A 16,688-nucleotide genomic window follows, 5' to 3' on the forward strand; every position below is an offset into this window, starting at 1 on the left:
TTGTATTTTTGATTATTAAATAATATAGATATGTTATATGCATTTATAGGCCTGTTAAGCTGCAGCAAATAAGAATCTCATTGTTCTGTTGCCATTAAACATGACATTCAAACACTCTTGACTCTTTTGAACGGGAAGCCCCAGATAATTTGCCCAGATGCAGATAGGTTCATCTAATAACGATACCGATACCCAATCTGTGAAGTTTATATTGATGCAATTAAACAATTTTAAAATGTCTATAGAAACAAGGAAATGCAGATGCCGGTTTACAGAAGTGGACACACACCAAGGGCTGCAGTAACTCAGTGGGTCAGGCAACATCGCTGGGGAACATGGATAGGTGACGTTTTGGGTTGGGACTCAGAAGATGATTGAGAGCACACTGATTGGATACTAATTAGCTGGCATAGCTTTGCCTTGCATTTTTTGTGATCAGTATGTAACCAGGAAATTTACTAATCTGAAGTAGGGTCCTGACCTGTAACGTCATCTATTCATGTTCTCCAGAGATGCTGCCTGACTCGCTGAGTTGTGTCTTATTTTTGAATATCTATTTTAATTTGAAGTGTTCTCTGGGTGTTTAAGAAACACACAAATGAGTTGTTTTTCCATGCCCATTTTCAGAAGTAATGGGGTAAAATTGCTGCCTTGAGACCTGGGTTCAATCTTGACCTTGTCTGTACAGAGTTTGTACATTCTCCCTGTGACTGCGTGGGGTTTCTCCGGGTGCCTGGGTTTGCTCTGTGAATTGTCCCTGGAGGGTAGGATAGAACAAGTGTGAATGGGTCGCTGGTCGGCGCAGACTCGGTGGGACAAAGGGGCTCTTTCCACGCTGTATCTCTAAACTAAACAATGCCAAAGTAGACTATTCAGGACAGGACACAAGAGTTGAGGGACATCTACTTTCAGTTATAAACTTTGGTATAAACTGTCTGTAGCTGCAAAAATAATTCAACATCATCGGTGGGGGGGGGGGGGGGGCACAGTGGTGCAGTGGTAGAGTTTGCCAGAGATCCGGGTTTGATCCTGACTATGGGTGCTGTCTGTACGGATTTTGTACATTCTCCCCGTGACCGCGTGGGTTTTTCCCGGATGCTCCGGCTTCTACCCACACCCCAAGAATTGTAAATGTGTAGGATAGTGCTCGTGTACGCCGGCCAGCGTGGACTCGGTGGGCCAAAGGGCCTGTTTCTGCGCTGTATCTTTAAACTAAAACGAACATGCAAAAAAGCTGCTCTGAACGCTACGTGTCACAGAAAATGGTTGCAAAACAAAGTAATAGTTGGCATCCCGACCTAAGTGTATGCATGAAATCTTCAAACGGTTCTTTCAATACTTACAAAAGTGCAAAGTAATAGGATCACTTTCAATATTCATGGGGAAATTAATGATCTTGTATTGTGCAGCTGCATGGTGGTGAGGTATAAGCTGTGGTGTCCGCAGCAGAGCTGCAACCTGCTTGTGTAGACCTTTGGTTAACATTTGTGCAAAATTATTATATTGCCGATATGTTTGCATTCATTAACAGGCTACACAGTGGTGCAGCTGGTAGACCTGCTGCCTCTCAGTGCCAGAGATCCTGGTTCGATCCTGACCTCAGCTGCTGTCCATGTGGAGTTTGCACATTCTCCCTATGACTGGGTGGGTTCCTCCCCCACATGCCAAAGACGTGCAGATTTGTAGGTTAATTGGCCTCTAAATTTACTCACAGTGTGGATAAGAAAGTGGGGTAACATAGAACTAGATTGAACAGGTGATCAATGGTCAGTGTGGGAGAAGGGCCTGTGTCCATACCATCTATATAATTAAAAGTCTCATCATGACCACTTCCTGTCTGCGATGTATATTGATTTTAGAAAAAACGCTACCATATATCGCTATAATTTTAGGCCATCTTACTCAGTCTTCCTCCGCTGAGCAGGCCCCGAGGATTTTTCCCATCGATGAAAAATAAAGAAGTTATTAGAGTGTTTGAAAAACCTTGAGATCCTCTCACCTGTCAATCACTGCGATGAAGGTAACTCCCCTTCCAGGGTGGGGGGGGGGGGGGGTGGCGGGGGCAGGACTATAAAACCCTGGATACCTGGACGTGACTTAGTCACTCTGCAAGATCGGGAGGGAGAGGCCACGAATCTCATTCTAAGCTTTGAATCAACTGAACTGTGAGTCTGCATTGTACTTGCAATAAATGATTTGTTAGCCCTTACTGACAATGCCTTCAGTTGTTTGGTCTGCTGCCCTGCCTGTGCTTGAAACTGCAATGCTTTATTAGGTCCGACTGTGTTTGGAAGGAATAAATGCTTTATTAGGTCCGACTGTGTTTGGTTCAAAAGTTCCGCTCATTACGTGACTTCCGCTTAGTGAACATTTCGTGCTGATTGCATAAAATCTGATGAGTGCAAAGGTCGCGCTTATTGCGTAATTTCCAGTAAGTGCAGAGGTCACGCTGATTGTGGAAATGCTGCTGACTGCGGAAGCCCCACAGTGGAGAGCCGCGCTCAGCCGTGTGAGTATTCAAGAAAGTTTACTGCCATATATATGGTGTGTGAGTCAGCGAGTGTGTGTGAATGTTTGTGAGTGTGTGTGTGTGTGTGTGTGTGTGCGCGTGTTTGTGAGTGTGTGTGGTCTCAGTGACTGAGCTGCCAGCCCAAGAATCCATTTGGCCCACAATGTCCATACTAGCCCTCTGGAAACCAGTCCCTTCGGCCCATAACACCATGCTAGCACTCCAGTACCACCCCCGCCACTGGCCAGCAATATTGGAATTGGTGGAGAGGTGGAATATTGCGTTGGTGGACCAGCCCTCATGTGTGAAGCTGGGACCCAACAGGTACCACTTAGTCTAGTATCTCTCTAAATTTCAAATCACTTCTGATCTCTGCCCCAAATGTACTGTAATGCACAATGACCCAAATTAAATAGATCCTGAATGTTTATGTCAGCATGCCAAAAAGGGTATTGAAGTCTGCAAAATATCTTCAGGGACCTTTTATTTTTCATGGTTCGCAGTACAGAAGTGCACTTTCAAACACCATTAACTTTTTATCCATTCATTGTATGTGTATGTTGAAGACAGGGCTAACATTTATTCCCCAGTACATTATGCCCTTGGGAAGGTAGAGCTCTTGAGTCACGTTCATGAACATCTACAGTTGGAGAAACTACCATCAAGTGTAGGCAAGGAACTGCAAATGATCGAGTAACTCAGCGGGGCAGGCTGCATCTCTGGATAGAAGGAATACATGACGTTTTGGGTCGATACCCTTCTTCAGACTGAATCGGGGAGAGGGAGACACAGAGATAAGGAAATGTAAGGAAAAGTAGGAAGGGACTGCAGATGCTGGTTCAAACCGAAGATAGACACACAAAGCTGTAGTTACTCAGCGGGCCAGGCAGCATGTTTGGAGAGAAGGAATGGGTGACCATTCACCCATGATGGTGAGTGGGAATTGGTCCCCTAAAATTCACCCGTTCCTTCTACCCTTCTGCCTGATGAGTTACTCGAGTATTTTCTGTCTATCGAATGTACTATCAATGCTGATAGATCTTGCACATTCGCAGTTTGCGGGCAGACCATATAGATGTATATAAAATTACGGGGGACATGGATAGGGTAGACAGTCAGAACCTTTTTCCAGAAGGTGGAAATATCAAAGATTGGAGGGCATATCTTTTAGGTGTGAGGGGTAAAGCTTAAAGATGTGCAGGGCAGGGTTTTTTTACGCAGAGTATGGTGGGTGCCTGGAACGCGCTGCCAGAGGTGGTGGTGGAGTCAGATACGATAGTGGTGTTTAAACCTTTAGATAGGCACACGGGCAGACATTGATCATGCACAGGCAGAAGGTACTTTAACTTGGCATCAAGTTCGGCACGGACCTTGTGGGCCGAAGGGCCTGTTCCTGTGCTGTATTGTTCCATCTTCGATGTTCTATTTGCTACGGCTGATCCTGAATTATGTTCTTCTGAATTGTTATACATTTTTTAAATGTCAATGGTTTACATTTCAGTCCTAAACTAATTACTGAATTGATGACAGTAATAGAGACTGATCTGATTGAAGAGGATTTATTGATTGAGACTTTGGTGGTGCCCACAGTCACAAGCTTCCACCCTTCAACCTGCAAAGTTGCTCAAACTCAGAAACGACTCGCTCCTTGTCTTCGTGCTTTCATCAAACGTTTGTCAGCTTATGCAAGATATGGGACAGAAGTTAATAATTAAAAGAATATTCCTAAGTGGAGCTCGTAACCGTAACTTGGTTTCTGCTCACTGGAGGGGGTGCAGTTTGCAGTGGTTTTAATATTTCTTTCATAACGGTACTTTGTAAATCATCGAAATGATGCAAGTCGCCTCAGATCCATCACTTGAAGTAGTTGCTGTGGGTTTTCTCATGAATCCAGCTATTTATAAAAGCTGTCATAAAACAAATGCCGTCTGAAACAAAAATGGATTATTAACGCATCCGAGGAGAAACATGCGGTTACTTGGAACAAAGCATGCAATGAAATATATGAAAGCTTGTCTTTTCCAAAAAGATCAAAGAGCCCTCATTACTACTCATTAGTTTTTGTATTCAAATGAGCAGATCAAATATAAAGTACAGACTGATTATTAAAACACTTGATTTTTTTTTCTTGCTGCTCAAATGCAGCTCTAACAACAAAGTCCTTTATCAGGCTTTAAACATCCTGCTACAAAAAGATTCTGTTCAGCTACAGAAAAATAATTATCAGAAATCTATCATCTGGTCCCAAAATTAACATTTTAAACCAGTCATCAGAATCTCTCTTCTTTTTGTAGCACGAAGTGGCGAGGAATAGTTTGTTTATGGAAAAATACATCAACCAGCGCAGCCCGCAGTGATTAATGGAGGTTGTTTATTTATAGGTAAAACTGCATCTAATTTTCCATTGAGGTTTTCTTGCCTTTAGACTTTAGAAATACAGCGTGGAAACGGGTCCTTTGGTCCCCAGAGTCCGCGCCGACCATCGATCCCTGCACATTAACACTATCTTACACACTAGAGACAATTTACAATTTTACCGAAGCCAAGTAACTTACAAACCTGCATGTCTTTGGAGTGTGGGAGGAAACTGGAGCACCCAGAATGTGGCACGGTGGCACGGTGGCCCAGCGGCTGAGATCCGGGAGCTCTGGTTTCCTCCCACACTCCAAAGCCGTACTAGTTTGTAGCTTGGTATCATTGTAAATTGTTCCTGGTGTGTGTATGTTAGTGCTAGAGTGTGGGTGTCACTGGTCGGCGCGGATCTGGTGGGCCGAAGGTCCTGTTTCTACGCTGTATCTCTAAATTAAACTAAATTAAAACTCACGCAGGTCACAGGGAGAACGTACAATCTCCACACTGGCAGCACCCGTGGTCAGTATTGAACCCGGGTCTCTGGCTCTGTAAGCCAGCAACTCCACTGTTGCTCCACTGTGCCGCACGAGCACCTAACCTCTTTATATAAACTATCTATCTGTGGACAGGTGTCAGAGGTTATGGGGAGAAGACAGGAGAATGGGGTTAGGAGGGAGAGATAGATCAGCCATGATTGAATGGCGGATTAGATTTGATGGGCCGAATGGCCTAATTCTGCTCCTATCACTTAAGACAGATCCCGGTCTCACACAAGTGAGGAAAGAAACAGCATAGCAGAATTTCTGAAATAGCGGAATGGTAGAGAGAGCGAGTATTTTTTTTGTCTTATCCAGTTGGATGGAAATGTCTCACCACTGACAGATCCCAACACTCAGCAGTTCTCACTTGTGGAACACCAAAGGAGAAGTGGAATTTTATAACTTCTAATTGTCACATATCGGAATGAGGAAGACTAATAGACGGGACTGCACGTTTTCATGAGAGTGCAGTGATGTCCATTTCAGTTTTAATCTGCTGTTGTGATTTTCTCATTATAAAGCAGTGATACATCGAGGAGCTGAGATCAGCAAGTTAATGTTTGAAGTGCTTCATCATTACTATTTTATCATAGACAGAATTAAGATTTTTTTTGTCTCATTTATTGAGATAACAAATTTCAGTTTGCTCTTGGCTTGTTATTCGTGACAGTCCAAGTTGAAGGATATTTGGCGGGTTCCATATTTCCGTACTCTAGGATTCAATCAGAATAAGTGGCCAGGGTGGCACACTGACGCAGCGGTAGAGTTGCGGCCTTACAGCGCCAGAGACCCAAGTTCGATCCTGCCTACGGGTGCTGTCTGTACGGAGTTTGTACGTTCTCCCTGTGACCACGTGGGTTTTCTCCGGGTGCTCCAGTTTTGTCTCACACTCCAAAGACGTAAAGGTTTCAAGGTTAATTGGCTTGGTATACTTGTAAATTGTCCCTAGTGTGTAGGATAGTGCTAGTGTACGGGGTGATCGATGGGTCGGTGATGACTCGGTGGGCCGAAGGGCCTGTTTCAACGCTGTATCTCTAAACTCAACTAAAAGTCATTGGGTATTATTAAGGTGGAGATTGAGAGGTTCTTGATTAGTAAGAGGGAAAGATAGATCAGCCATGATTGACTGATATTGTTGTTGGAAATGGTGCAGAGAAGATTAACGAGGATGTTGCCAGGACCCGAGGGTCTGAGCTATACGGAGAGGTTGAACAGGTTAGTTCAATCCTATTTGCTGGAGCGCAGGAGGATGAGGGGTGATCTCATAGAGGTGCACAAAATCATTGAGAGGAATATATCGGGTAGGCACACAGAGTCTCTTGCCCAGAGTGGGGGAATCGAGAACCAGAGGGCATAGGTTTAAGGTGAAGGGGGAAAGATTTTAAAGGAATTTGAGGAGTAACTTTTTCGCGCAAAGGGTGGTGGGTGTATGGAACGAGCTGCCGGAGGAGGTAGTTGAGGCAGAGGCTATCATAATGTTAAAAAAACAATTAGACAGGTACATGGATAGGGAAGGCTGAGAGGGATATTGGCCAAATGCAGGCAAGTGGGACTAGTGTAGATGGGACATGTTGGTCGGTGTGGGCAAGTTGATCCGAAGGGCCTGGTTCCACACTGTATGACTCTATGAATGGTGGAGCAGACTCGATGGGCCGAATGGTGCACTTCTGCTCCTATGATAAAAGAAGAAATAGCGGCACATTTGGATAACAGTAACAGGATCGGTCCGAGTCAGCATATAGTTACAAAGGGGAAATCATGCTTGACTAATCTTCTGGAAATTTTTGAGGATGTAACTAGGAAAATGGACAAGGAAGAGCCAGTGTATGTAGTGTACCTGGACTTCCAGAAAGCATTTGATAAGGTCCCACATAGGAGATTAGTGGGCAAAATTAGGGCACATGGTATTGCTAACATGGATGGAAAATTGGTTGGCAGACAATTTTGGTTGGCAGTGACTAGTGGGGTACCGCAAAGCTCGGTGCTGGGACCGCAGCAATTTACAATATACATGAATTATTTAGATGAAGGGATTACAAGTAACATTAGCAAATTTGCAGATGACACTAAGCTGGGTGGCAGTGTGAAATGTGAGGAGGATGCTACGAGAATCCAGGGTGACTTGGACAGATTGGGGGAGTGGGCAGATGCATGGCAGATGCAGTTTAATGTGGATAAATGTGAGCTTATCCACTTTGGTAGCAAACACAGGAAGGCAGATTATTATCTAAATGGTGTCAAATTGGGAAAAGAGGAAGTACAACGGGATCTGGGGGTCATTGTTCATCAGTCAATGAAAGTAAGCATGCAGGTACAGCAGGCAGTGAAGAAAACGAATGGCATGTTGGCCTTCATAACAAGAGGTGTTGAGTAAAGGAGCAAAGAGGTCCTTCTGCAGTTGTACAGGGGCGTAGTGAGACCACACCTGGAGTATTGTGTGCAGTTTTGAGGAAGGACATTCTTGCTATTGAGGGAGTGCAGCGTAGGTTCACAAGGTTAATTCCCAGGATGGCGGGACTGTCATATGCTGAGAGAATGGATCGGCGGCTTGTAGACTCTGGAATTTAGAAGGATGAGAGGGAATCTTATTGAGACATATGAGAGGGGATCTTATTGAGACACATGAGATTATTAAGGTTTTTGACACGCTAGACGCAGGGACGCAGGAAACATGTTCCCGATATTGGGGGAGTCCAGAACCAAGGGCCACAGTTTAAGATTCAGGGGTAAGCCATTTAGAACGGAGATAGGGAAACACTTTTTCACACAGAGAGTTGTGAGTCTCTGGAATTCTCTGCCTCAGAGGGCGGTGGAGGCCGGTTCTCTGGATACTTTCAAGAGAAAGCTAGATAGGGCTCTTAATAGGGTGAGTAGATAGGGCGGAGTCAGGGGATATGGGGAGAAGGCAGGAATGGGGTACTGATTGTGGATGCTCAGCCATGATCACATTGAATGGCAGTGCTGGATCGAAGGGCCGAATGGCCTACTCCTGCACCTATTGTCTATTGTCTATTATCTATGATTTGTGAACTTATGAAGTGGTTCGGCAATACTGCATAAGATAGCCGCAACAACTGTGGCGTCTGCATGACGTTGCAGGAATGCGACCTGTGTAAAACACAAAGTTCTCCCTGTGACCGCGTGGGTTTCCCCCGGGTGCTCCGGTTTCCTCCCACATCCCAAAGACGTGAGGTTTGTAGGTTAATTGGCCATCTGTAAATTGCCCACTAGTATGTAGGGAGAGGATGAAAAAGTGAGATAGCATAGAACTATTGTGTATGGGTGATCGATGGTTGGCGTGGACTCGGTGGGCCGAAGGGCCAGGTTCCGTGCTATACCACATAACTAAATTAAACGCTTGAGTGCGCTGCAGCCCGCAACAGAACTGTAAGGAGGGATAGAGAGGATCAGGAGTGACCATTTGAAATGATAACCACCTATTTCTCTTCAGGGTCGCACTCAAAGATTATCACACACCGGCACTGTGTCCACACTGGATGATGACGAGACCGACTCGGCAAACAAGTAAGGAAACATTTCATTTGCTGCTTGTTTCTGTCTGTGTTTTATTTGATTGCCATTCTTTCACCTAAACCTATTAACATGGAAGCAGGCCCTTTGGCCCAACCTGTCCATGCTGGCCAAAATGCCCCATCTAAGCTGGTCCCTTTTGCCTGCTTTTGGGCCATATCCAGAGATGCTGCCTGAACCACTGAGTTACTCCAGCACTTTATCTCCTTTATTGTAAACCAGCATCTGCAGTTCCTTGTGCCAGGGAGTCCCAGGGTCACACAGCACGGAAATAAGCCCTTGAGACCAACTCCTCCATGCCGGCCAAGATGTCCCATTTGCCCAAGGCCTATATCCCTCTAAACCTTTCCTATCCATGTACCTGTACAAGTGGCCTTGAAGTGCTTTTATAGCACCTGCCTCAACTACTTCCTCTGTCAGTTCGCCCACATACCTACCACCCTCTGAGTGAAATGGTAACCACTCAGGCTCCTATTAAATCCTGCCCCCCTCATCCTAAATCTATGTCCTTGTTTTCCAGAAACTGGGTAAAAGACTCTGTGCATTCACCCTATCTATTCCCCTCACGGTTTTATACACTTCTACAAAATCATCCCTCAGCCTCCTGCACTCCAAGGAATAAAGTCCTAGCTTGCCCAACCTCTCCCTACAGCTCAGCCCCTCGATTCCTGGCAACAAGAAAACCATCTGCGTAATTGTCAAAGGCTCTATGTGCAATACTTCCCTTGCTACTAATCATTGCAGAGAACATTCAATTCTGCTTTGAAATAAATGCAGATAGTTGTTAAGATAATTAAGACAATACCATTTGCAGTGTACAGTGATGGTGGAGCCATTTGTGATTCTAAGTTCTCAGTGTATTTGCATATAATGGTTCTTCACTTAACATATGGAGGACCCGGCGTGGGGGTACTGCCGTCGGGGGGGGGGGGGGGGGTGAGAAACAATGCGTGGGGATACTGCCGGTATGGAGGGGGGGGGTGAAGAACAATAGAGGGCACTGCCATCGGGGACTGCCGTGAGGGGGGGAGGGCTGAAGGGGGGGGGAAGAACAAAGGTGGACCTGCACGGGATACTTTGTAACTCTGTAAGTGCCCTTTATGTGGTGACTATTGCATACATTTGAGATGCAAGCAGAGAATTTCACTGACACTGAAGTATTCATTCATTCATATATGCTATGGTTTTGTTTGTCTTTTCAAAAGTAGCTGCTAGGTTTACTCAGTAAATTGAGTGTTGTGCTTTGGTAGATTTTTTACAGATGATTAGTCAGATAATTGCGATATTTAACCTGTTCAGTGCCACTCCTGAGTATACTCGGGTCAGAGTGTACAAGTGAAAAAAAAAATCTTGGCAGAGAACAGGTTAAACCATTGAGTGAGCAACTATATTAGTGTGGTTGTAGTTTGCTAGAGTATTTATTGAAAAGGTTTTCATTCATTGAGCAATATCATTTTGTGTGGGGGGAAAATAAGACACAAAATTCTGGAGTAACTCAACGGGTCAGGCAGCATCTCTGGAGAACATGGATAACTGATGTTTCAGGTCAGGATCTTTCTTCAGATTGTTTGTATGGGGGGGGGGGGAGAAAGCTGGAAGAGAGCTTGGGATAGGACTAAGCTCGGCAAGTGATAGGTGGATATAGGTGAGGAGGATCTCTGATCGGCAGATGGTTGGTCAAAGGCCAGAGATGAATAGACAGAAGATGCGAAACAAAAGGATTGAGGAGCTTCCAATTATGAAGCTAGAGGAAGGAATGTAAGTGGGTTCTACATTTCTACTTTTGATGTATTAGTTTCCCATTGGAAGTATTTGTTCCAAATTTACGAAAAATTAAATTTTCCAATGGTCACAGCCATTATTTTGTTGTATTTTTACGTTATTGTTAATGCGGAAATATTTGGAACATTCAAGAAGGGTCTCGACCCAATTCCTATTCCTTTCCTCCAGAGATGCTGTCTGACCTGTTGAGTTACTCCAGCTTCAGAGCACCAGAATTGTGTGTGTCAATGCTGACCCCTACTGGTTTCAAAATATCACTTCACTTGTGTTTGTAGAACATATGAAGCCTGAGAACGTCGAATAGTACAGCACAATGTCTACGCCAAACGTGATGCCAAGACCAATGCGGCACGGTGGGGCAGCGGTATAGTTGCTGCCTCACCGAGCCCGAGACCCGGGTTCAATTCTGACAATGGGTGCTGTCTGTATGGCCTTTGTACATTCTCCCCGTGACCTGCGTGTGCTTCCTCCGCGGAGGTGCTTGTTGTTCTCCTGGGATGCTGCCTGACCCACTTAGCTACTCCAGCTCTTTGTGTAATTTTTAGTCTATAATGATTTCCCACTTTTTAAAATATCATGAAATAATTTTAACTGTTAACTTTTTTTTATAGCTTTTAATAAATTCTTTCCACAAATGTGTGATGGCTTTCTTAGTGCAGGTGGTGGGACTGACGGAGGAAGCTGGTATGACTTGCATCGTTGAGGCCAAGTTAAGGCCCTGTCCCACATTCCCGAGTTACTCCCGAGTTTTCCCCTTGATCCACACTCGGAGATGCCAGTCGTAGGTACTCGGGGCTATAGTTTTTACTCGTGGACATTTTTCAACATGCTGAATAAACGTCCCGACTTACCTGATGCTTCGAGTACCTACGGCTGACATTACGAGCCGCTACGAAATATCTACGGTCTCCTACGGACTCGCTACAGACATTCTCCGAGTTTGAATCAAGGGGAAAACTCGGGAGAATTTGTGAGTAACTCGGGAAACTGGGACAGGGGCCGTTACTTACCACGTTTGTGTTCCCCAGGTTGTCGTCTGAAGATAGCGGGGATACGTACGCCTACATTGATGACAGCGATGAGTCTGAACAGATGGAATTGGAGTCACAGTCTCCGGGCCAGATGGACCTGTTGGGGGAGATCCTGGACACACTCAGCACCCACAGTTCAGACCAAGGGAAGCTGTGTGCGGCAAAGAGTCTGGACTTCTTCAAATCCATGGACGATGTCAGCTATAAAACCAGGGTGAGTGCATTGCCTTCCAATAGCAAGGCCACAGCTGTACGACACAGAAACATTGAACATAGAACAGTACAGGGTGGAAATGTCAAACACTAGCGGGCACGGGGCATGAGAGGGGCAACATTTTGAAGAGATGTGCGCAGCATGTTTTATATACACAGAGGGTGGTGGGTGCCTGGAACGTGTTCCCAGGGGTGGTGGTGGAGGCAGATACGATAGTGGTGCTTAAGAGGCTTTTAGATAGACATTTAGATATGTAGGGAATGGAGGGATATGGATCACGGGCAGGCAGAGGAGATTAATTTAACTTAGCATCATGTTTGGCATAGACATTGTGGGCCGAAGGGCCTGTTCCTGCGCTCTACTGTTTTATAGTCACACAATGCTATTGAGATTTAATTCGGAAAGAAAATATGAGGAAAAATGAACATTGCTTTGTTTAAATAATAATATTCGAAATGTTAAATATCTAAAGGCGTTAAAAAAAATAGCTAAAATGTAGAAACCAGGAACTGCAGATGCTATATCACAAAGACAGAGTAACTCAGCGGGGCAGGCAACATAAGTCTGAAGAAGGATCCTGACCTGAAACGTCACCTATCCATGTTCTCCAGAGATGCTGGCTGTCCGGCTGAGATACTCCATCACTTTGTGTCTATCTTTGGTATAAACCAGCATCTGCAGTTCCTTGTTGTTACATTATAGCATCCCTAAGTCTCTATCGTATCTGGCTGCATGACCACTCCTGGCCGCGCGTTACAGGCACCCACTGTGTAAAAATACTTGTGTAGGAAGGAACTGCAGATGCTGGTTTATACCAAAGATAGACACAAAATGCTGGAGTAACTCAGCGGGACAGGCAGCATCTCTGGATAGCAGGAACGGGTGGCGTTTTGGGTTGAAGCTCTGCTTCAGACTATCTTCTGTGTAAAAAACCTTGTTCTGCATATCTCTTCTAAAAACTTTTCACAGTACATCGGTGCATGTGACAATAAACTAAACTCAAAGTAATTTAGTGTAAGAGATTGGTGTTGGGTTTCCATGCTGGACAGAGATAGATAGATTTACGACAGAGATAGATATATTCTTGATTAGTACGGGTGTCAGAGGTTATGGGGAGAAGACAGGAGAATGGGGCTAGGAGGGAGGGATTGACTTGATGGGCCGAATGGTCTAATTCTGCTCCTATTCCTTATGACCTTATGGACAGCTATTTGTTTTATTTTGACATGAAGGGTTTTGTCTCTCTTGGACCTGATGTGTTTATTTTCACTTTCCCAGAACAAGTCCAATACACCGAGTGAGGGGAACCTGTCTGAGCTCAACAATCTGAGCTGGCACCTGGGGCAGGACGACACCACAATCCACCGAAAGCCCCTCCCTCCATCGCCACGGAAATCATTTTTTGACTATTCCGACAACCCCCTCTCCCCTGAGTTCATTGAAAAGTTGATGGATTTCCCGAAACTCAACAGTGACTCGTCGTTTACAAACTCGCCGCCAACTCGCGCCTCGCACGCAGAAATGAGCCCGGAGGAGGAAGGTTCGGCCGGGCAGTTGCCAGCACGAACACTAACCAGTGAAGATCAAGAGCCGTGTCAGAATGCTCCCAAAAACCCATCCGTTCTCATCCCTTGGGAGAAAGACGATGGCGAGGCTGAACTGGTGGAGCCCGCCAGTGACACAGACCTTCTCCAAGAGATTGACTGCTTGTGTTCTCGAATGACAACTGGCCACACCATTTCCAGTGTCGGGGCTTCCACTACCCACAGCTAGTGTGGAGGGAGGTGGAACCATGTTTTAAACTGGGCTAGATTAGAGTAGCTATTTAAGAAAATGAAAGAGTGTGTATTGGACTGCAGTAAGGGACAAAGTCATTGAACTTTTTAAGTGCAGAATAAGTTAAAAATCCACTGCTTTACTGAATTATGCAAAGTGAAATACAGATTTTCTTGTAGGTTTGAACTTTTAATACGTATTTCTCAAATGACTGTTAAGATCACCTGATTATCGACTTGGGCTAAACACTTGACGACACATCATTGCTTAGTGCATTCACTTCCCTGCTTATATAATCGGTGATTTACGTAAACTCGTACTTGCGTAGGCAATTTGTTATTTCAGAGTTGCTTGTCTTGGTCATAGTGCACTACTGCCTCTGCATGCGGCCATTCTCGTGGTCTCCATGTTGGAGCTCCCCCCAGTGGTCTCCGTGTCAAGAGCTCCCCCCCCCAGTGGTCTCCACGTTGGAGCTCCCCCCAGTGGTCTCCACGTTGGAGCTCACCCCCAGTGGTCTCCACGTCGGAGCTCCTTCCGTGGTCTCCACGTTGGAGCTTCTTCCGTGGTCTGCGTGTCAGAGTTCCCCCCAGTGGTCTCCGTGTCAGAGCTTCCCCCTGTGGTCTCCACGTCGGAGCTCTCCCAAATGGTCTCCACGTCGGAGCTTCTTCCGTGGTCTGCGTGTCAGAGCTCCCCCCTGTGGTCTCCACGTCGGAGCTTCCCCCTGTGGTCTCCACGTCGGAGCTCGCCCCCCAATGATCTCTGCATCGTTTAGTAAACTTACGTATGCGCAGTAGCACTTCCGTTTCCGACTTGCGTAACATCTGACTTACACAATTGTCCACGGAAAATAACCCTTACATAAGTCGGGGAGTGTGTGTACATCTGTAAATCAGCAATCCAGTATTCCTGTACACAGGAGTTGCCATGTCACTAAGGGAAGTGAAAATGGTGAACGTCAACAACAAAATGCAAACTTGTCTTTCTCCTCCGCAGTAGGAATCGGTGATCTACATTCAGAGCTAGTGATAAATCTTCATGTTATTCCAATCAAATCTTGCTGGTCTTTCAAATGTCATAGATTCATGGTTACACAGCACCAAAACAGGCCCTTCAGCCCTTTGCTGCCATGCCGTCCAAGATGGCTATCTACGCTAATCCCATTTCCCTGCGCTTGGCCCATATCCCCTTGAACCTTTCCTCTCCATGTATCCCCTGTCCAGATGTCTTTTAAACGTTGTTGTTGTCCCTGCCTCTACCATCTCCCCTGTGGTTCTGAGCAGCATCTTTGTCACAATGAGCAATGAGCTGCCAAAGGAGGTGGTGGAGGCGGATACAAGGATCAGAAAGCTTCAGAGGGTAATGACGAACTTCGTATTTTTACATGGGCTAAATAAAATATCGCTAAAACCTTGCACAACAGGGAATGGAAGAGCGTTGGCAGTAGCTTTGTCAAAGCTTATCAGCAATTGAGTTGTAAATAATGATCGCTGTTCTCTGCAATTCCTTACACCCAGTTACTTAGTGTTGGTACACACCAGTGCACCACCTCTTTATAAAAGTTACACTTTCATTCTTTCATTTTCTGCCCACATGACACATATTTACTATTACGATCCTAACACATAGGAGCAAAATTAAGCCATTCAGCACATGTCGTCTACTCCACCATTCGATCATGGCTGATCTAACGTGTACTGGCACCTTCTTGTTGACACAAAATGCACTGCTTACATCCAACAAATAAAACCAAAGCGCTGGAGTAACTCGGTGGGTCAGGCAGCACCTCTGGAGAACGTGGATAGGTGACGTTTTGGGTCGAGATACTTCTTCACACTGAGTTTTAGAATACACTAGACCAAGTGCAGACCCGTTGGGTCTGGTCCCCGAACATGCTTCAGACCCCGAGTGGGGGGGGGGGGGGGGGGGGGGGGGGTAGGGGGTGGGGGGGGGGGTAGTTGTAACCGAACTGAACTCACTGTGGAATGATCAGAGACTGTGAGGCCTCTGACACGCCGGCTCTGTCGCGCTGGCTGTTCCCCCGCTGCTGGAAAAACAGCGCTTGAAGATCCGATGGTACACAAAATTGCTGGGGAAACTCAGCGGGTGCAGCAGCATCTATGGAGCGAAGGAAATAGGCGACGTTTCGGGCCGAAACCCTTCTTCAGACTATTGAGGCAGCGTGACAGAGCCGGGCCGGGCACCAGCGGCTATGAAAAATGTCGACGTTTTTGGAGCAGAGCCGGGCGTCAGCAGGCGTTATGGTCACTGGCCAGCAGGAGGCGACAAAATGAGTGAGGGGGGGGGGGTGGAGGATTTTATTAAAAAACGGGTACACAAAAAAGTCAAAATGCTTTGAGGATTGAATCCGTGAATGTAAAAGAGAATTAGCTAACAAAATGGAAAAAATGACGTAGATTCAGCGTGTGGTGCTGGAGGATGAAGGAATCAAAGGCCGAATCTGACACACACACACACACAGTTTTAATATATAGATAGATTGTCCAATAAGCTACAGCCCACGGGTAGCCAAGAGTGTTCAATTGTCACATTTACCCAAAACGTCACCTAATCAAGTTCTCCAGAGATGCTACCTGACTTACTGAGTTACTCCAGCACTTTGTGTCTTTGTTTTGCAAACCGTAGTTCCTTGTTCTGCTGCTTACACCTAAACCCTCCACAGTCCGTTCTATTCATTTTAATAAATCTCTTTAAGTCAGGTGCGCTGTTCAAACTGTCTATTGTATTTCTGTCTATCTGTGTTCTGCCATTATCTATGCTTTACCTTGCCAATGAATGAAATATGCAGTAAATTAAAGCCAAATGGTCCAAGGTTCTGCCTTAAAAGTTACAGAAATCCTCGATCGTAAGTCTTCATGTAGCATCTTCCTCAAGCCATATGGTACTTAAATGGCTGTAACCCTGAATAGGCTTGAAGTCAATCCATTAAGCAATAA

The 16,688-nt window shown here is 45.5% G+C and overlaps 1 protein-coding gene across 2 annotated transcripts in view; it reads left to right on the plus strand.

The window, feature by feature from the left end:
• Window positions 1-14,291, plus strand: part of dennd1b (DENN domain containing 1B) — a 280,956-nt gene extending 266,665 nt beyond the window's left edge. Inside the window, exons 21-23 of one of the 2 annotated variants that reach the window (XM_033027984.1) lie at window positions 8,852-8,925; window positions 11,742-11,958; window positions 13,237-14,291. In XM_033027984.1, coding sequence (XP_032883875.1) covers window positions 8,852-8,925; window positions 11,742-11,958; window positions 13,237-13,731 — 786 coding nt within the window. In that variant the 3' untranslated portion in view covers window positions 13,732-14,291. The remainder of the gene's footprint in view (window positions 1-8,851; window positions 8,926-11,741; window positions 11,959-13,236) is intronic. The other variant, XM_033027985.1, reaches the window with a different exon arrangement.
• The last annotated feature ends 2,397 nt before the right edge of the window (window positions 14,292-16,688 follow it).

The sequence above is a fragment of the Amblyraja radiata genome, chromosome 10 (genome assembly GCF_010909765.2).
Source record: "Amblyraja radiata isolate CabotCenter1 chromosome 10, sAmbRad1.1.pri, whole genome shotgun sequence".
Lineage (NCBI taxonomy): Eukaryota > Metazoa > Chordata > Chondrichthyes > Rajiformes > Rajidae > Amblyraja > Amblyraja radiata.